The 22,177-nt window shown below is 46.0% G+C and overlaps 1 protein-coding gene across 2 annotated transcripts in view; it reads right to left on the bottom strand.

Annotated features, from left to right (window-relative positions):
- Positions 1–22,177, bottom strand: part of LOC148514814 (uncharacterized) — a 77,460-nt gene that overhangs the window by 37,212 nt on the left and 18,071 nt on the right. For both annotated transcript variants that reach the window (XM_088480943.1, XM_088480942.1), the window contains exons 3-5: positions 21,912–22,052; positions 19,580–19,720; positions 15,713–15,823 (exon numbers count right to left, since the gene is read on the bottom strand). In XM_088480943.1, coding sequence (XP_088337069.1) covers positions 15,713–15,823; positions 19,580–19,720; positions 21,912–22,052 — 393 coding nt within the window. The remainder of the gene's footprint in view (positions 1–15,712; positions 15,824–19,579; positions 19,721–21,911; positions 22,053–22,177) is intronic.

Consider the following 22,177-nt stretch of genomic DNA (forward strand, 5'->3'; position numbering starts at 1 on the left):
TGATGTCAGTGGGCCGGCTTCTGACGGGAGGTGTTCCCGTGGGAACGCCCCCGTCAGGGAGGCACGCCCCCGGCACGCCCACCAAAGGGGGCGTGCTGTCAATCAACATCGACAGCACGCCCCCTTTGATCAGACACAACGAGCGAAGGACTTTCCTTCGCTCGTCGCGTCTGGCGCATGCGCACGACGGAGCTCCCTCCGTCGTGCGCATGCTCAGAGCAGAACATCGACCCACTTGCGAGCGGACAGCCGCTCGCGAGTGGGTCTGAATCAGGCCCTCAGTCGCCAGCGACCAAGCGGAACTGATCCGTCTCATGAGAGTCCTACTATTTTGTTAAATTTTTTGAGAGGAGAAACCAACATTAGAGCCACCTTCTTCCAAACATAGGAGTACAAACCTGATGTATAACTTCAGGTTACTCGTATCAACAACAGTTTTAATGCGTTGAATATTCAATATACAGTATATACACTTTGCAGAATTTGTGAATGCGGTACATGAAGCAGCCAAACAACCACATTTTGGGGTTTACATCAACTTCAGAAACCAATTTTTATCAGCACATAGCAGATCAGAGTAGCCCCTGTAATTAAAATCGATGTATTCTAAATACTGTCCGGCTAAGGGAGTAATTAGCGCTTTGTGCACTATTGATCCTCTATTATGTGTTTCCATAGTCTAATAGTGGCGTGGCATGACATTTCCAATCCTGCTTGCGGCTTTTACCAGGGTGCACCGAACCCCAAAAACCTAATTTATTTAAAGATCTATGAGAGAATATAATTTTGCATTTATCTGTCAGTAACTGGGTGCATAAGAACATATTTTTCAAAGTTACTGGGAGTTTTTTTGTATTTGTTTGCAGAACGATACAAGCTATGGGTTCTGATGCAGAATTAAATCTATGCCCATATGCAGAAGGAATCTTGTGTGTTTCAGCACTGATACATCTATACTAATATTAGAAGAACGTTGTGTTTCTCTGTTATTTCCAAGTTGTCGAAAAAAGGGAACAGATTTGAATGAAAACTGCATAATTTTGATAAAGCTGCACACTAGCAGCGAAACGCGTTAGTAAAAATGAATGCGGGACAGCGGCTACAATTGCAAGGAGTTATCTTCATTTTCTACTGGACACTGAGACACTTGTTTGCCAATTGGATTTTCAAGCATGATACTGTGAGAAGGGGACAACATTCATTGTTGCACAATTGGACCATTGCTAATTAGACCCATACACACTCTACACAGAGCTGGTAACACCAACTACAGCTGACTAAACAGCTTATTAAAAGCCAATGTGCTTCTTTTCTGAACTATTTCCACGATCCTCATATATGAGAAGTGTACAATTATGCTTCAAGGACTTGCACCATTGAGTCTGGTCGACATATCTTAAAGTTTTATCCTATATATCTTGAATAGATAAATATATTTTTTAGGTCTTTACATTTATGCAATATTCAATATTGAACGTTCATTTAAAACTACTTTTCTCCACTCATATGATTTATTTAGCGATGTACGTGTGCTAAAAACTCCTAGAAATAACCTGCACTTGGTTTCGTTTCATCTCCATCTGTCAAGTTAAAGCGGAGAACAAAAACAAAAATTTAAGATCATGAATACGAGAGATAAGTGTGGCACCATGCGCGCGGCAGGTAATGGGTGGGAGGAGAGGTGCTTTGGGCCCGCATTCACTCAAATAGGATAGGCTACATTGCAGTCTGTGCACAGGGCACACAGTGACATTGGTGTGAGTGGTGGGTGAATAGTATAGGCTACATAGCATTCTGTGCACAGGGCACAGTGACATTGGTGTGAGTGGTGGGTGAATAGGATAGGCTACATAGCAGTCTGTGCACAGGGCACACAGTGACATTGGTGTGAGTGGTGGGTGAATAGGAGAGGCTACATAGCAGTCTGTGCACAGGGCACACAGTGACATAGGTATGAGTGGTGGGTGAATAGGAGAGGCTACATAGCAGTCTGTGCACAGGGCACACAGTGATATTGGTGTAAGAGGTGGGGGAATAGGATAGGTTACATAGCAGTCTGTGCACAGGGCACACAGTGACATTGGTGTGAGAGGTGGGTGAATAGGAGAGGTTACATAGCGATCTGTGCACAGGGCACACAGTGACATTGGTGTGAGAGGTGGGTGAATAGGAGAGGTTACATAGCAGTCTATGCACAGGGCACACAGTGACATTGGTGTGAGTGGTGGGTGAAGGTGCCGCTGCCACCAGTCTGTATAGCGCTGCTGGTCATGTGGGCTACTCCTGCAACAGGGCCCCTACATAAAGCAATACAACTAGAATATCTCAAATAAAAATAATGTTAGCAGAAGCAATTTCATCGTGGGCAACAGATCGTATATATGATAAAAATATACAAGTGTACAGTGCTCAACCTGTGTGTCGTGAGATTATGTAAAATTCATGGGTGAATATCTGAAATTATTAACCAACTATGTTTAGCAATGTGCAGATCTGGTCAATCAATATAAGTAGACTAGACAGAGTAAATATGAAAGAAATGTACTTTTAATAAATGCAATGAATACAGATATATCTGTAGTAGATAAACGGCAATGATATTGTGCTAAAAATTAGGTGATAATGTGCTCCTTTATTTAGCGAGTGATGAACTGGTCATCACATTAGTAACACGCATTAAAGCAAAAGAAGGAATTGTTGTACAGATGTGTCCACATATACTTTTCCTCCTTACACGTTAAACAGCCCTTCTAGTCGTCCCATGCCGTGGCGTGACTCAGTAGCACCGAGAGTGTTTTTGTGTGGCTTTTTACCTTCAAATGAGTCTTATTTGTAAAGCGATGCAAATAGGACACACAAGCAGCTTCTGCTGAGTAAAATTATATGTGACATGCCTATATTCTGTGTGCCAGTGCGGGTGTATCTGCATGTGAAACGCTACATTACAGCGTTACAGCCACTGACACTAACATAGCATTAGCATGCAGATACACCCGCAGAATATAGGCATGCCGCTTATCCACTGCTGTATCTAAAATCATTCACAAAAATGCTATTCTTTGAGATGGAATTAGCTGACCATTTGCTTTGTATATTATCCAGCCATGGATAATATACAAAGATGTGTCTAAGTAGGACCAAAAACATTGTGTTACCGTACCAAACGTCATTTACCAGCTCAGATTAATTTAATAATTTTGTCCTGGGATTCTGAAAGTGACACAGGTAGATTATCGATGGATAATGCTTGGAATACATATAGAAATACCAGCTATGGAGGTCCACAGCAGTGTTTCTTAACCAGTTACATATAATTGACTGGGGACGTGGATAGAATGCCGGCCGGCAAAATCCTGACATCATAAGCCCCGACCCAGAACTAAAGATAGGCGTCAAAATCCAAACGCCTTTCTGAAGCCAGATGCCGGAATTTTGATAGCCCGCCATCCCAGTTGAAGGGACACCCCGGGCGTCTTTGCTTTTAGCCGCGGGGGGGAGGGATAGGGTTAGGTAACACAGCAAGGTTAAGGTTAGGCTTTGGATGGGAGGTTAGGGTTAGGCACCACTGGAGGGGTTAGGCACTAAGGGGGACGGTTTGGTTGCAAGAAGGGAGGGTCAGTATACTTACCTGACCCTGTTGGGATGCCGAGCATTGGGATGCAGCTATCAGCATTTGACAACAGGCATCCAGACTGCTGGTAGTTCATAACCAACCCAATTGACTATTGTCTGTTAAGGACATTAAAAGCACTTCAGGTTGTACGCAGCAGGCAGGGTCCATGCTGGATATTCACACTATTTAAAGGCGAGTTAAGTTTTGTACAATGGGCCCGATTCAGACCCACTCGCACAGCAGCGTTCGCACGCATCTGGGTGGTTTTTGCTGTCTGCGCATGCGTAAAAGAAGCAGTGCACATGCGCTCGCAGTCACTGCGAGCAGGAAGCAATCACATGTCGAACATAGACGGCTCCCTAGATTGAGTGAAAGAACGAGCCATTTGTGGGTGGTGACGGGAAGGTCCAATGAAAACGGGGAAGTGGTGGTACGAACGCAGGTGTGTGAGCATCTCATCGCCATTTCTAGGGCATACATAATTAAGAGGCAGCATCATAGTACACGTCACTTGGCTGCTTAACATATAGCAGCACTCGCAGTGCTTGCGGTATGGTGTGGTCAACCACAAGTGCTGCGTATGTATCCAATGGTTCTCGATGTTACCGATTGTCTTATACACTTCCTGGAGATGACATATGTTGCGAAGGGCAAGTGGGTATCTTATGTAAGGCTGGTGGGCATCTATAAACATACGAGCGATCACACGGCAAGACATAGTGGGAGTGCTAATGGCTTGCTTGCGATCGCGGGATTTGCATATTTTGAGCCGTTTGGCTGCGTGCAAACGCAGCTTTGTGAGTGGGTCTGAATCAGGCCCAATGTTCCCTGAAGAAAGAATTAAATTCTGAAATGCTGAAATGTATCCGTTTCATGCTGACCCATACCAGAGTGCCAATGCTGATTGCAGAATTCTGTTTACCTTTTGTGCATTAGAGCACCTGGGCAAGTAATATATTTATTTGGAGGGGTGCCTTACATAAGCCACTGTGTTAATACCATATCTTATATATAAAATTCATTAGTCTGTTTGATTGTCCGGTTATGTATTCGGACACCCCTGCACAGATTGTAATGAAAGCAATGCGAGTTGGATCCTGGTCAGGTTTTAGGGGGAGGTTTAGGGTCCCAGTCGGATCTCCAGTTTGTGTGCACTGTGCAGAACTTTTACCCGTGGAGCCTGTTCTGTGCCTTCTACTGGATGGATTTGGATGAAAACTTCACAGAATGGTAACAGTGGATCCCAGAAGACATAGTTTAGGCTCCGGTAGGACTCCTGTTAGTGTATGATGGGCAGAACTTTGAACCAGGGAGTCTGTTCTGGGGCAGAACTTTGAACCAGGGAGTCTGTTCTGGACCTTCCACTGGATGGATTCGGACATCACATAATAAAACTTAACCTGGAGATACACCCCTGCACCGATTGGGATGAAACCAAAGAGGTGGTCCAGTTGGAACCTGGCCAGGTTTTAGGGGGGGTTAGTGTCCTGGTCAAACCTCCTTTTGATGCATGCTGGGCAGAACTTTGACCCAGGGAGCCTGTTCTGAGTATTCCACTAGATGGATTTTGACACAAACTTTACAGAGGGGTGGCAATTAGTCTGAGATGCCTAATGGAGTGGTTGGGGTCCCAGTTGGACCACACTCACGGTCGACTGCACCAGGCAGAACTTTGACCGAGGGAGCCTGTTCTGGGCCTTCCACTGGATGGATCTGGATGACATAACTTCAGCTAGTATACTAGTTGATTCATTGTATATCAAGGAAAGGGGAACAGGGAAAAACCACTGTACAAGAAAAAAATTAACAAAGAAACCCCATTTATAATATTGCTGATAATAAGTCTTGTATTGGGGGTGCTGCCAAGGACAAGAAGCAAAATCGATTATACAAATTCCTCAAAAGGAGAAGAAAGTCCTATATAGGCACACAAAGAGTAATTGATAATATGAGATATGGTAAGAACTTACCCTTGTTATCTCTATTTCTACGAAGTCCATAGGGTTCCACAGGATACCTTGGGGGTATAGGTGTGACGTCAGTCGCAGGGCACCAAAGAGTTAAGCTTTCAGCCTCCCAGGATGCACTAGGTCCCCCTCCTATACCCCGCCCCCAGGCCAAGGCACCTCAGTTAGTTACCAAGCCATAGGCCGGAGGAGGAGAAGGAAGAGAGAGAACAAAGATCTGGACACATACAAGAATCACATTCTCACCAGAGGGAGACGGAAAACCGGTGACCAGAGCAAAGCCCATCTGCAGCACAGGTGCGACAGGGCGGGAGTCCTGTGGAACCCTATGGACTTCGTAGAAATAGAGATAACAAGGGTAAGTTCTTACCATATCTCATATTTTCTACTTCAGGGTCCATATGGTATCCACAGGATACCTTGGGGATGTCCCAAAGCAGTATCCTTTAAGGGTGGGGACGCTCCTGTGCAGAAAGGAGAATCCGTCGCCCGAAGGAAGCATCCTGAGAGGCGAAGGTGTCAAACCTGTAATACCTCACGAAGGTATGGACAGAAGACCACGTAGCAGCCTTGCAGATCTGAACTGCCGAGGCACCACGTCAAGCTGCCCACGAAGGACCCACAGACCTAGTGGAATGAGCCTTCAGAGAAGGAGGGACCGGTAGGCCTTCATGAAGATAAGCTTCAGAAATAGCCATACGGATCCAGGCTGCCAAAGTTTGCTTTGAAGCAGGCCAACCCTTTTTACAGAAGCCATAGAGGACAACAAAGCGTCCGACTTCCTAAACAAAGAAGTGCGGTCCACATAAGTCCTTAAGGCCCGCACAACATCCAAAGAGGCCTCACCCACGGAAAGACCCGGTGAGTTAAAGGCCGGAACAACTATTTCCTCGTTAACATGAAACTGGGAAACAACTTTGGGAAGAAACTTGGGCCGAGTGCGGAGCACTGCCCTGTTCCCATGAAAAACCAAGAAAGGGGGTCTACAAGAAAGAGCCCCTAACTCAGAAACACGTCTGGCTGAAGCAACGGCCAGAAGGAAAACAGTCTTAGCTGTTAGCCATTTAATATCCACTGAGCCCAGTGGTTCAAACGGCGGTCCTTGGAGAGCCCTCAGGACCACAGCCAAATCCCAAGGCGCCACAGGTGGAACAAAGGGCGGCTGAATACGGAGAACACCTTGCATAAAGGTGCGCACATCCGGGATTGTAGCAATCCTACGGTGAAACCAGACAGATAGGGCCGAAACCTGTACCTTCAAAGAAACAAGGCGAAGCCCATGATCTAGTCCCGCTTGCAGGAAGGCGAGAATCCGAGACAGACGAAACTCCCGCGGTGCATAACCTCTCGGTCGACACCACTGGAAGAACATATGCCACACGCGATGGTATATCCTCGCGGAAGACGGTTTCCGAGCTCGTAACATGGTACGCACCACAGAGCTGGAAAACCCCCGGGACCTCAGCATGGCCGTCTCAATAGCCACGCCGCCAAAGACAGCCGAGTCAGGTCCGGGTGAAGACAAGGACCCTGAGACAGAATGTCCGGTCGTAGCGGCAACCGCAGAGGACTGTCCATGGACAGACCCTGAAGGTCTGAGAACCAGTGCCGTCTGGGCCACGCGGGAGCTATCAACAGGAGCATCCCTCCTTCCTGTTTGAATTTCCGGACTACCCGTGGAAGAAGGGAGACCGGAGGGAACAGGTATGTGAACCTGAACGTCCACCGGACGGACAGAGCATCCACCAGAGACGCCCCTTCGTCTCTTGTGCGAGACCCGTACACCGGCAACTTGTTGTTGTGCCGGGACGCCATGAGGTCGATTTCTGGAAGACCCCACCTGTCCACCAGTAGTTGAAAAACGTCCGGGTGCAGGGACCATTCCCCTGGATGAACGTCCTGGCGACTTAGAAAGTCCGCCTGCCAATTTAGCACTCCCGGGATGAAGACCGCTGATATGGCCGGAAGATTGCGCTCCGCCCAAACCAGGATCCGAGAGACCTCTACGAGAGCCTCCCGACTGCGAGTTCCTCCTTGCCTGTTTATGTAGGCCACGGTGGTAGCATTGTCCGACTGGACCTGCACCGGGTGACCCTGGAGAAACCGCTGTGCCTGCAGGAGAGCATTGAAGACCGCACGGAGTTCCAAGATATTTATTGGAAGCTCCGCTTCTGTCGGCGTCCACCTGCCCTGGAACAAGTTTGGACCCGAAACTGCTCCCCAGCCCCGAAGACTGGCGTCCGTTGTCAACAGGACCCAATTTGGAACCCAGAACGGACGTCCCTTGTTGAGGTGGGTCGTCTTTAACCACCACGCAAGGGACAGGCGAACCTCCGGGGTGAGCACAATCGTCTGGAACTTCAGAGACTGAGGCAGCCCGTTCCACTTGGACAGGATCAGGTGCTGCAGAGGTCTGGAGTGAAACAGGGCGTATTCCACCATGTCGAACACCGACACCATGGAGCCCAGTAACCTCATCGCCGAGTGTAAGGACACCCGGCGGCTGTGCAGACAACTGCGCACCCTTGACTGTAAAGCAGAGATCTTGTCCTCCGTCACGAAGATCCTTTGCTGTCCCGAGTTCAATAAGGCTCCAAGATGCAGAATCCTCCGAGACGGGATTAGAGTGGACTTCTGCCAGTTGATTAGCCAGCCGTGCCGTTGCAGCAGTGCAATGGTCAGGTCCAAGTGGTGTAACAGGAGCTCTGGAGATCCTGTCACCAATAACAGGTCGTCCAAGTACGGCAACATGCGGACTCCTTGCAGCCGCAGAGAAGCCGCCATGACCGTCATCACCTTGGTGAAACACGTGGTGCTGTCGCCAGGCCAAAAGGTAACGCCCGAAACTGGAAATGGTCGCTGCGGTTGCAAACCGAAAGAACTCTTGATGGCGCAAAAGAATAGGGACATGCAGGTAAGCGTCCTGTATGTCCAATGACACCATGTAGTCCCCAGGTTCCAGCGCCAGAATGATGGACCGTAGGGTCTCCATCCGAAACTTCGGGACCCGCAAAGACTTGTTGAGTGCTTTGAGGTTGAGAATCGGACGATATGACCCATTGGGTTTCTGTACCAAAAATAGATTTGAATAGAAACCCTGGCCCCTCTGGGAGAATGGAACAGGCACTATAACTCCAGCCTGGAGCATAGTGTGCAATACCTTCCGCAGCTCCGTAGCCTTGTTCCGGTCTGATGGTAGACCCGTGGTGAAGAATCGAGCCGGGGGTCTGTGCCGGAAGGAGAGGGCGTACCCGTGAGAGACCACCTCCAGAACCCAAGTGTCTGTCGTAGTGAACGACCAACACCGGGAGAACTGCAGCAGGCGGCCTCCCACCCTGGGATCCCCCAAGGGGAGACCCGGACCGTCAGGCCGCAGGCTTGTCATCTGGCTTGGGGGCCGGACGTCTGGTACTCCATGCCTGTTTCCGGGGCTTGCCCGATTTCTTAGGGCCAGCCTGTCGAGGAAACGACTGTGGTTTGGGCCTGCCCTGGGCCCTAGATGACCGAAAGGACGATGGTCCAGAACCAGAAGGAGCAGCGGCCGACGGGAGACAAGCAGATTTGGCTGCCGCCAGCGTGGCCACAATCTTATCCAGATCCGGACCGAAGAGAACTTCTCCGGTAAACGGCAACGCTTCCAGACCTTTCTTGGATCTGCGTCCGCCTTCCAGGATCGCAGCCACAAGGTGCGACGAGCAGCTACCGCTGCTGAAGAAATTCTAGACACCAGAGTACTAATGTCTAGAGCCGCCTCGTTGATGTAGGTGGCCGAATCACGGAGATTGCCAATCAACTCCGCTTGTTCGGCCGGACAGTCGGATTCAAAAGAAGCCTCTAATGAATCCGCCCAGCGCTCCATCGCTCTGGCAACCCAGCAAATGGCCATAGCCGGCCGTGCTGCCCCCCCTGCAAGGGAATAAGCGGACTTCAGGCAGATTTCTACCTTGCGGTCCGTAGCATCCTTAAGGGAGGACATGGATGGCATCGGCAATGTGGCACTACGGACAAGACGGGTCACGTGAGAATCCACCTGTGGAGGGGATTCACACTTAGCAAAATAATTATCCGCGAACGGATAAGCCACCGCCAGGCGTCTCTGCGGCTGGTATCTTTTGCCAGGTTGTTTCCACGCCTCCTCTAAATGGTCCACCAACTGACCCGAAAGAGGAAAGACTGTGGCATCGCCCTTCACATCTTTGAAAAAGGCATACTTAGATTTAGCCGCTGGGGGAACTTCGTCCTCAATCACCAAGGCTGTGCGGACCGCCCGAATAAGTCCAGGAATATATACTTTGGACTTAGCATCAGCGTCCTTAGTATGGAAAGGTTCCTGATCGTAAGGATCCAGAATCTCCCCATCATCAGACGTCCCTTCGTCATCCTCATAAGGAGCGGACAGAGACGCCACCGGCCTTTTATGAGGCCGCATCACAGACTCCCCTTGCAATACATCCGACAAGTGCTGTAAAGAACTCGTCAGGGAGTTAACCCACGCTGGCTCCTGAGAACCCGGGTGCGGGGAAATAGGGAGACTGTGGGGTACCACCAATTGTCGTGGGAACCCCTGCATGGGTGACGACACCACAGACTGCTGGGACAAACCCATCGGAGTAAACGCGGGCTGCGGAGCTAACTGGCCCACTAAAGCTGTTAACGCCTGAGCGAAACAAGCCCAGGGCGGCTCCTGTACCGGTGCTGTAACCGTAATAGGCCGCGCCATGGACAACACTGCCGGCAAAGGCCCTCCGCGCTACCCTCCCCCTCCGCTAACGGTACTTTGCACGTGGTACACTGTAGCCGGAGGGGAAAATCACTTTCAGACATGATGGCACCACGTATGTGACCTCTCTCACCAATTAAGTATTAAATAGGCGAGAGACCACCCTGCAGCACCGCACCGCAAGGGCTTTAGCAGAAAGAACAGGGACAGTAATAAAGCTGACAGTTTAGTGAAGAATAGTTACAGGCAGCGCTAGCACAGTCACATACAATGCAGAGAAATAACAATTCCTGCACTAACAGCGCTGATCACTCAACTACACAGACACAGGGCCTGGTAGGACACAGCGCTGCATACACAGACCTGAGCCACAGCGGAGGAGAGGTATGCGGGGGGACCCAGACCACGATGCTTCCTTCCAGACTTCCAGCAGCGTTCACCATGCGTTGCAGAGAAGATGGCCGCCGAGGAGCAGAGAGAAGCTGGCCTGGGGGAGGAGCGCTGACACAGGACCAGTCAGCACAGTGCAGAGAGGGCTGTGTGCAGCGGGGGAGGCGCCGGCTGTGAGACAGGGAAGGCGCGCTCCCCTGGCATGCATTTAACCCCTGGGACGCCGCAGCGCTACCGCTCTGCTGCGGTCCGCTGTCCCAGGGGGTAGTGGAAGCGCAGGTTGGTCGCCTGGCTCCACGCTGCAGCCAGTCCCCAGGGAGCCCCCTGCCTGGGGACTTAGGACCATGTGATCAGCGGGGACCCACCGCGGGACCCCGCTGCTTACCTCTGTCCCCCTTGAATCCGGCCATGGTCCGGAGCATCTGGGGTCACCGCTAGCTGTGACCCCAGACGCCCACCAGCATCCCCGGATCAGTACCGGCGTTCTGGTACCGGCGGGGTGTAGGGAAGACAGCATGGACGTCAGGACTGACTGTCCATGCTGTTCATCCAGTTGTGCAGCCACAGCTGCATGAAGAATAAGCTTCAGGGGCTCTTCTAGCCCCCACTCCAACAGGTGCACCCGACTCCGGCCGGGCACCAAACTAAACTGAGGTGCCTTGGCCTGGGGGCGGGGTATAGGAGGGGGACCTAGTGCATCCTGGGAGGCTGAAAGCTTAACTCTTTGGTGCCCTGCGACTGACGTCACACCTATACCCCCAAGGTATCCTGTGGATACCCTATGGACCCTGAAGTAGAAATAAACTAAAATATAACCTTTATTAAATTTATTAAAACCTTGTTATAGTGAAATATTGTTAAAATAGAGAATACTGAAAAAATGTGAGAAAAGAATTGAAAAATGTGAATAAAATAAGCTGACACTTAAGGGCATCTGCTATCCTATGAATAAAGTTTACTGTATCATATATTGAGTATTAATGACTCCTCTATTGTGGTGCATATGTTGTCGGCTGTATTAGACCTAGGTAAGTTAGAATATTGGCATACTCAAAAAAATCTCACTTATATACTTCACATACTGTATTTATTCATAAATCAGCATTTTGCTATATCCCTGTTTATTCCTAGCCCCAATTATTGTGACACCTATAGTGAGTAACTAAAGGATTTGTTGACATACGAAGGTTAGTATTTATTGCAATATATTACAGTATCAAAATTCCATCAGTAAATATATTATCAAATTATCACATCAACCCTCCAAGTGTATATGAGGATATTCAGTTTCGTATCTGTAGTCTAATATCTTACAGTATAAATATGTATTTATAGATTCCTCATATACTCATATCCTCATATTTCTACAATAACATGGTGCATGTAATAAAACATGCCACACCGACGGAAAAACCCTGCCATTCTGGACCAAGGTAAGTTTATATATCAACCTGCTTAAATACTTCGCTTCTGCACGTCACTCACTGGGTGTTGCCCTTCATATACGGGATACTTTGTTCCCATTCATATTGAAACATTTGCTTCTAATCATGCACACTGAATCATATAGTAAATAACTGGGAGATTTATTATCAAGTTAACCCGTTTATTCATTGATACACAAAAGTTGTCACATAACTCAGTATGTTGTGGTATCGTATATCTCAATATATAGAGAAAGAATTAGACAAAATTGTTGGTTAAATACAATCAACAGCTGTGTTTGTAGCTTATCATAGGCTTAGTACATATTGTAAGGATATTAAGTAGATATTAATTAACTGCCTAGACACGCTTTTATTCCTAATGAGTGCATCTTAATTTATCAGTAAGCCAATGCTGAGTAACATAGTTCTATCTAACGATTGTGTTCCCGTATACCTTACATATCACTTTATAGTTAAGATAATACAAGGGAGACAGTTTAAAGTGTCCCTCTCCTTTTAAATAGTACATCAATACATTATTGAACAACAGGAGGACACCTATTAATCATCCGGTCTGTAGCTTGTGCACCAGCCCAAGACCAGAATATGACACTTAAATAGTCAGCTTGAATCGCTGTGAGTAATTTAAATAGTAATTTATTAGTGATCAGCCACACTATCAGGCCATAGTTTGCGTATAATCCCTACAAATATTGTGCTGAATTCCTATATACCCGAGCGTGCTGTAGCCGCGTCCCGGGTATAGGTTAGGTCAATGTTCAGCTAAATATCAGCCCAAGACCAGGGTATTGGACTTAATTATTCAGTTTTATTTGCTATTTGTAGCTAAATTAAATAACAGGAGTCACACATACTCTGTCGGGCGAAGTCCGTGGTTAGCGTGTTATCCCCACAAATAGCAGGTTGAATTCCCATGTACCAGAGTGTGCTATAGCCATGTCCCGGGTTTAAGCTAAGATAGTGTCTAACTGAATGCCGACAATACATATACAAACAGTAACATATTAAAAAACAATCATTTAAGGAGCAGCGCCCTTTTGGTCAGCATTCAAAACGCCTGATGTGATAATTTGGTAATATATTTACTGATGGAATTTTGATACTGTAATATATTGCAATAAATACTAACCTTCGTATGTCAACAAATCCTTTAGTTACTCACTATAGGTGTCACAATAATTGGGGCTAGGAATAAACAGGGATATAACAAAATGTTGATTTATGAATAAATACAGTATGTGAAGTATATAAGTGAGATTTTTTTGAGTATGCCAATATTCTAACTTACCTAGGTCTAATACAGCCGACAACATATGCACCACAATAGAGGAGTCATTAATACTCAATATATGATACAGTAAACTTTATTCATAGGATAGCAGTTGCCCTTAAGTGTCAGCTTATTTTATTCACATTTTTCAATTCTTTTCTCACATTTTTTCAGTATTCCCCATTTTAAAAATATGTCACTATAACAAGGTTTTAATAAAGGTTATATTTTAGTTTATATCAATTATTCTTTGTGCGCCTATATAGGACTTTCTTTCTCCTTTCGAGGAATTTGTATAATCGATTTTACTAGTTGATTCATCCTCACCTCAGTGGGTCTCTTCAAAAAGGTCAGTTTTTTCCTGGCAGCAGCATTTGCATGACGTGACAACATCGTCATCATGTGCCAATTGAGTTGAAAATGTGCTGGCTACGGGTTCTTTGGATCTCTTAACATATGTGTCAGTTGAAAAGAGACATTACGTATTACTTAAACCTTGCATCAAGTATGGTTGCCAAAATGTAGTGATCCATTTGCAAGATGTTGACAACCCTTTGGTCCTGGCCAATGAAATTGATCTACAAGTCCAACATACTTAGCGGAATTACTTCTTTTCATCTCCTTCAGTTTCTCTAGCTGCATTTCCAGTAGTTTTATTAAGGTAATCACCTGACTCAGGCTGAACTCATTTCATTAGCCATTAGTTACTACTTCAAATGAGGATGGATATTGGCTGCAGATCTAATGCTAGCATAGCAGTCATGGCTTCAGTGATCTGCTGTGCAACTGCAAGAGGAAGCAAGTATTAAAGCTGCCATCCAAAGGATTGTTTCAGTCAATTATTGTTTGAAAGTATTAGTCGTCTTGGTCCCCTTTTGGGATAGAGATCCACCCCCAACAGCAGCCCTAGCACGCAAGGATTTATCTGGGAAATCCTGAATAGAGGAGGAGTCAGTTAGCCTTCGCAAATTGGATACCAGAGGACAGCCTCCGATCATTAATGAAGTCATTGACAATAAAGGGGTTGGTGGTGGAGTTTGCATGTGCTGGGATCTATCCATGCTGCTGCTAGCTGATGCTGGACTGCTTGGAATTATGCTACAGGATTCTTTACATTTTCCCAAATAATTAGCAAGAACTCAATGCAAATGATGTAACAGGGAGGAGGTTCTTATATGGTTAATGTCCTTAGCGCCACTTACTTTAGCTTCACAGATGGTACAGATGGCTTGACAAATGTGGTCAGGATTTGGGTAAGAAGAAATTCCACATGAAAGAGGTGAATTTTTTGGTCTTATGCCCAGGCACGACGATGCCTTCCTTTCACAGGCAAAAACTGCTGCCACTGGTGGCTGACTTACTTTGACACAAACATCATCATCAACATCCTCATTAGTGTTAGATGCACAAATATCCCCCTCATCCTTTTGCGCTTCCACATTAGTATCCTCAAATTCTAAGTCACCATCTTGACTTTTATTGCTGCTTTCTTAAACCTAGGTTTCCCTGGGACCACCTTTAGTAGATGATGATGTACTATCATGACTGGCTGCAGCCACAGCACTAGTACTGGGTTACTGCTCCTGCTCTTCTATTAACTGATCTAGATTGACTCACAACACTCCTATTAGAGGCACCCTAATGACATTATTTTTAAATACCGTGCCTAGCCCTAAACACACAACACAGTGCTGAAGTCCACAGTGCCTCTATTTTTTTTTTTTTTTTTTAATGGCACAGTGCCCCTTTACTGGCTTTAACAAAGTGCTCCAGTCCTAATGGCGTTTTTAGTGCCTCACAGTGCTGCAGCCCACAGTTCCACACCCTCTCCCTCCGGTCTCCTGTGTGAAATGGCATCTGATTATGGAGGGAGAGATTTTTATGTGCAATACAAAAAACACAAGATCTGACATTTTGCCTCGTTTTGGTATACGAACATTGCGGGAAGACCAGATACGGTGCTCAGGGTCGACTCAGAAAACCTAAGTTTGGGTGTATTTGGATTCCATGAAAACCGAACTGCACATATCTAATTATTACCTCCTTTGGATAAAATAATAATAATAATAATCATCATTAACTACAGAAACAGGAATTACATTAGCCTCCATTTTTTGTGTCACTATTTTCCTCTTCAACTGTATCCTTTAGCACATTACTGAGATAAAATAACAAACAATCTCCTTTGATGGTCTATAAGCTTTTGAAAAAGTTGTATTTCTGTCTTTATAAAGGATATACTGTATATTCCAATTCCCAGTATTACCATAGAAACCATAAGCAAGATCTCTTCAATTGACTCACCTATTGTTCTAAACCATTCCATATGTGACAAATAAATATCCTGTATGATGCTTGGCAAGGCTTTCTTATTCTGTCCCTTCTGAACAAGCCGGTTTCTTTTCTTTCTCTCACCTGTTGATGAACAGAATAAAAGTACTTTTGAACATCTTGCAATAGTTTATTATAAAATATCAGACATTTATTCAGCTTTTGTCCAGACAAAATATCATGTTTAGTTTTACCAACAGGTAATGATTGCAAGTTGTAGGAATTTGGAAATTTCAAATTAGTACAAAGTTTAGTAATCTTATTTTCAATGTACCATTTACTCCGTCAGCCATAATGGTCAAATAAAGTGAGCACCCTATCTTCAAAAGTTTTTAATCAACACAAAAACATAGCCAAAATGTTAAATAAATATATATAAACATACACTAAATGGACAACAGTTTTCGGACGCCTGACCATTACACCAACAGGGACTGTAATGACATTGTATTCAAATACATATACTTTAATATGGAGTTGGTCCCCCTTTTGAGCTAGAATAGCTTCAACTCTTCTTGGAAGGCTTTCCACAAGAATTTGGAGTGTTTGAGGGATTTTGTGCTCGTTCATTCTGTAGAGCATTTATGAGGTCAGACACTGATATTGGACGAAAAGGCCTGGCTCGCAATTTCCTTTCCAGTTCATCCCAAATTTGCTCGATGGGGGTTGAGGGCAGGGTTCCATGTGGGCCAGTCAAGTTCTTCCACATCAAACCATGTCTTTATAGTCCTTGTTTTGTGCACTGGGGCACAGTCATGTTGTGCCTTCCCCAAACTGTTGCCACAAAGTTAGAAGCATAGCATTGTCCAAAATGTCTCGGTATGCTGAATCATTAAGATTGCCCTTCACTGGAGATAAGGGGCCTAGCCCACACCATTAAAAACAGCCCCATACCATTATCCCTCCTCCACCAAACTCCACAGTTGGTACAATGCAGTCAGGTAGGTAACGTTCTCCCAGCATCCGCCAGACCCAGACTCACCCATCTGACTGCCAAACAGAGAAGTGTCATTCGCCACTCCACAGAACACGTTTCCACTGCTCCACGGTCCAGTGTCGATGTGCTTTACACCACTCCATCCGACGCTTGGCATTGCACTTGGTGATGGGAGGCTTGCATGCAGCTGCTCAGCCATGGAAACCTATTCCATTAAGCTTTTGCTTCACAGTTTTAGTGCATACATGCCAGTGGAAGTTTGGAACTCTTCAGCTATGGAATCAGCAGAGCGTTGGCGACTTTTACACAACATGCACCTTAGCAGTCGTTTAACCCGCTCTGTGACTTTACGTGGTTTTCAACTTCATGGCCGAGTTACTGTTGTTCCTAAACGCTTCCAATTTCTAATAATATCACTTACGGTTGATAGGGGATGAAATGTCATGAACAGTCTTATTGCAAAGGTGGCATTCTATCACAGTACCACGCTTTAAGTCACTGAGCTCTTCAGAACGACCCCTTTTGTATCACAAATTTTTGCAAATGGAGACGGCTAGCTAGGTGCATGATTTTATACACCTGTGGCAACTGGTCTGATTGAAACACCTCAATTCAATAATTAACAGGTGTGGCCAAATACTGGATGTGGGCAGATGTGGAAAAATTCTCAGAGTAAGAGTTCTTTCAAATATAGAATTTTTTATTTATGAAATGACAAAATGAAAAGTGAATGAACACAGGGGAAATCTAATTCAAATCAATATTTGTTGTGACCACCCTTTGCCTTCAAAAACAGTATCAATTCTTCAATTCTTCTAGGTACACTTGCACACAGTTTTTGAAGGAACTCGACAGGGAGGTTGTTCCAAACATCTTGGAGAACGAACCATAGATCTTATGTAGGCTTGCTCACATCCTTCTGTCTTTTCATGTAATCCCAGACAGACTCAAGGATGTTGAGATCGGGCCACTGTGGGGGCCATATCATCACTTCTAAGACTCCTTGTTCTTTTTACGCTGAAGATAGTTCTGAATGACATTGGCTGTATGTTTGGGGTCGTTACCCTGCTGCAGAATACATTTCGAGCCAATCCGACGCCTCCCTGATGGTATTGCATGATGGATAAATTCCTGCCTGTATTTCTCAGCATTGAGGACCCATCAATCCGGACCAAATCCCCATCTCCAATTGATGAAATGCAGTCCCAAACTTGCAAGGAACCTCCACCATGCTGCAGATACCAATTATTGTACCGCTCTCCAGCCCTAGAAACTCCCCCACTCCCCCCCTACACCACCACCACGTACTTTTTGCCACGATTCCAAACATTATGTTGCTGGGGTTGCAATTCATAGCAAACCATGACATCACACCCACCACTTCAGTGGAGAAATGGCAGGATCTGGGAGGGTTGCCCACTCTCCCAGAAGCCAGACCTGCCCTGGGAACTGTGGGCAAGTGGCCAAGTATGCCTTATGTACATGTTTACTTGCCTATAAGTTGATTTTTTAACATCACTACAGATTTTTTCACATACATCTTACCTCCGTGCGATACAGGTCCCGTTAAACATAACGTATGAGCGCAGTGCGACTTGGTAGCACAGAGCGTCTTTTCATGCTACTTTTTACCTTCAAATGCGTCTTACTCACTAATGCTGGACGTACACTATACAATTATCTGTCAGATATCTGTCTAGTTGGACTGAAAACCTGGTAATGTATGGGAACAAATGACAGTCGAACATATAGTTTTAAACACTGGAAAATGGACAAAAAACAATTGTTCAAATTGGTTAAAATCTTGTGTCTTAACCAATTTGTCTTAACAACCATTTTTGGCTATTTTCCAGTGTTTGTGAGCAAATGGTCGATTGTTATTGGCTCCCATACATTACCAGGTTTTCATCCCAACCAGCCAGATTGGACAGATAATTGTATAGTGTATGCCAAGCATTAGCAATGCAAATAGGACGCACAGGCAGCTTCTGCTGATTATAAGGATATGAGGCATTCCTATACTCTGTGTGGGGCTGCGGGTGTATCTGCATGTGAAATGCTACGTTACAGTGTAACAGTTGTACACAGAATATAAGAATGCCGCATATCATTTTAATCAGCAGTACCTGCTTGTGCCCTTTTCTCATCTTGGCATTAGTCATGCCACAACATGGCATGATTAGAAGGGCTGTTTAGAGCAAAAGTAAGATGTATGTGGATATATCTGTATTTGCATACAGGGCCTGATTCAGAGCCAGTCGCTATTTGCGCTCGCTCGTCCAGAAAATAGGGGTGGCTATTCAAATGAACCGTTCGCTGTTTGCGGTCTGTTCACGCCTCTAGGTCTGAACGAGCGAACAAAACTTGCGGTCGTTTTTTGGGAAACTACGCCCCCTGTCCACTCGCATCCTACGTCATGTCCGCTATTTATTAGATTAATCGAGTACATCGAACAGGGTATGAGCTGCTCGCTATTCTTGTGGTTGGTTTTTGCTACCACAATTTTGCGAGCAGTTCTGGCTATAAAATAACCCAGTGACGTGGTCAATGACGCTGCTGTTTTAAATATGCACACCCATAAAACGCCCGTTTTGACCTTTAAGCACGCCTGCGATCGGATCTCCACTCCCCGTTTTCAAGCACCTTCCCCTGTTACCACCCACGTACGCCTCATCCTGTCACTCAAATTAGCAGGCATTCGCTATTTTGCGAGCACATGAATTTCGGCCGCACCGACTGGTTCGCGCATGCGTATAACGATCCGTACGCATGCGCAGTTGGGCAAACATCGCTCGGAGCGAACGAGCTGCCACTTACAAGTGGCTCTGAATCAGGCCCACAGTGCCTTCCCTCTATAGATCACAAATCAAGTCCAAAAGAATATTCCCCATCACTTAACTCACCGGCATTGCTGCCATTTGAGGGCCCTGCCATTTTAACATCGGTGGTTGGCTTCGTCTGTACACTTCCTTTTTTGTTCTTTGTGTTTTTCTTTTTCAGGGTTCTTCGCTCTTCATTGCTGTCTGCTGACGATTCTGATGTTCCTGGGAGAAAACAGATATTAGAAAAGTCCACCATTATGTCCCGTTCACTCCTGAGTGGGCAGTGTTTGGGACTCTCCCTAGGGTACAGCGAGTAGCTAGAGCAGGGATAAGCAACCTGTGGTACTCCAGCTACTGTAGAACTACACATCCCAGCATGCACTGCCAGAGTTATAGCATTCCCTAACAGCAAATCTGTGGCAAAGCATGTTGGGATGTGTAGTTCAACAGCATCTGGAGCGCTACAGGAGCTAGAGGTTGTCTTACATTGTTATTGGCTACAAATACTACGTTCAGGAAGATCATTCTCCAAAATTGGATACACCCCTGGCCACCAGTTATTTTTGTTTATAAAAGGCAGAACTATTTTTTTTGTTCCATATGGAGGGTGTGTATGCCTTAGTCCAGAGGGGAAAAAAAAAAAATCTGAATTATTTAGAAGTTTGGGTTAGTTTCTATAGTTTACCCCTTGCACTCTGTTCCCAGCTTTGTGGTACCTTTAGAACCACCACCTGGAATGCTTTTGGATTGCCATTTGATTCTTGGCAGATGGGGTTCCTGGTTACACTTTACCCATTTAATGTTCACGGTTTTGCAATTTTTTCATTTATGTTGTTCAGTGGCCTTTGAAAATATACCTGGACTTGCCATACTGCATATCCTATAACTGTCACGACCAGGGTTTTGCGGCATGGAAGTTGCGGTCCATGCCGGTGGAGGCGCTGTGGCCCGGTCCTTCCACTGAAGGAGCTGGCGCATGGAGCCTGGCACTTGTGTGTGTGCGGGGGTCTGCCAGTGCTGGGCCATCCTGGCATGGGTAAGTCTAGCAGTGTCTCAGCATCACAGGTACATGGGAGCGGCATCTTGCCTCAGGTCATGTGACTTAGTGGGCCTATCCTGATGTGTCAGGTGATCTCTCCAGCCACTCACGCTCTGCTGCTGGGTACTGAAGGGGGTTTAGAGCTCCCTGTAGTGGCCAGTGCAACGTGTGTTTCAGCATCAGCTATGAGAGAGTTCCTGCGCTCCTGACCTTAGTCTTGTGCTCCGGTGCTTGCCCTAACTCCTGGTTGGTCCCTGGCTCCCTGCAAACCTGCACCGTGCTACCCTGCCTTGCTTCCTGCTGTGGATCAAGTCCTGCTCCTTCTACCTACCCACTCCTCCCTGAACCTGAAGTTCCCAAACCTACCCATTCCTTCCTGAACCTGTAGTTCCCTATTACCTACTCCAGCCTGCACCTGAGTTTTCAGCAACTATTACAGCATTTCCGGATTACCCTGTTTAGCCATCATCTCAGCATTATCTGCTTTCCCTTTCAGCAACTATTACAGCATTCCTGGATAACCTTGTTCAGCCATCATCTCAGCATTACCTGATTTCCCTTTCAGCAACTATTACAGCATTCCTGGATAACCTTGTTCAGCCATCGTCTCAGCATTACCTGATTTCCCTTCCAGCTATTATCACAGTATTCCCGGATTCCCTACCACTGACTTACTGGAGTTTTCCTACAGCTCCACAGTTACCTCAGTTAATCAAGACTTTATTTTAGTTCTGTCACTGATCTGGACATTCATTTGTTGCATAACTATTGTTCCTTCGGTCTCAGATGTTAATCAGTATTATTATTGTTCCTGTCTACCAACAGTAGAACCCACCTTTCCATTTAAATCTGTTCCGGTGTCTGCTCCTGTTTCCACCCCGGGTCCTCAACAAACACAGATCCTAACAATATCCTTGTATGCCTCATCTGCTTTGCAAACCTTTCTACTATTAATCATACCTGCACATTGTACACTGTTCGCTTTTTGTGGTGCTTCTGTAAAAATAGGTTTAAACAAAAACTAAGAAATGGCCATTATTGATTCAGAAGCCACGGACTGAGCAAAGGGCTCACTGGTCAATAACTAGGCTTGTAGGACCAGCTGTGGGGGGAGAGGGTGAGCTCCTGTTTGCGCACATATTTTATGATTGTCAGCTCTGGTTTTGCCTTCATGTGGACCATAAATATTTTGGTTCGGTCCTGGGCCACCAACCCTGGCACCCCTGCGAGTGCCACAAGTTTGGGAACCACTGCCTTATGCACATGCTTATTTGCCTATAAGCTGCTTTTGTAACATCACTATGAGAATACGGTGCCCTCCCTCTACAGATCCCAAATCCAGTACAAAAGAACATTCCCCAACACTTAACTTACCGGTACTGCTGCCATTAGAGGTTCTTGGCATATTAATCTTGGTTGTTTGCTTGGTCTGTCCACTTCCTTTCATGTTCTTTGTGTTTTTCTTTTTCAGGCCGTTTCTCTCTCCATTGCTGTCAGATGACGAATTTGATGTTCCTGGGAGAAAACAGATATTATAAAAGTCCACCATTATGTCCCATTCACTCCTGAGTGTGCAGTGTTAGGAACTATCCCTAGGGTACAGCGAGTAGCTAGAGCAGGGATAGGTAGCCTGTGGAACT

Source organism: Taudactylus pleione, unplaced genomic scaffold, assembly GCF_031769625.1.
Source record: "Taudactylus pleione unplaced genomic scaffold, aTauple2 ptg000258l, whole genome shotgun sequence".
In the NCBI taxonomy this organism is placed as follows: Eukaryota; Metazoa; Chordata; class Amphibia; order Anura; family Myobatrachidae; genus Taudactylus; species Taudactylus pleione.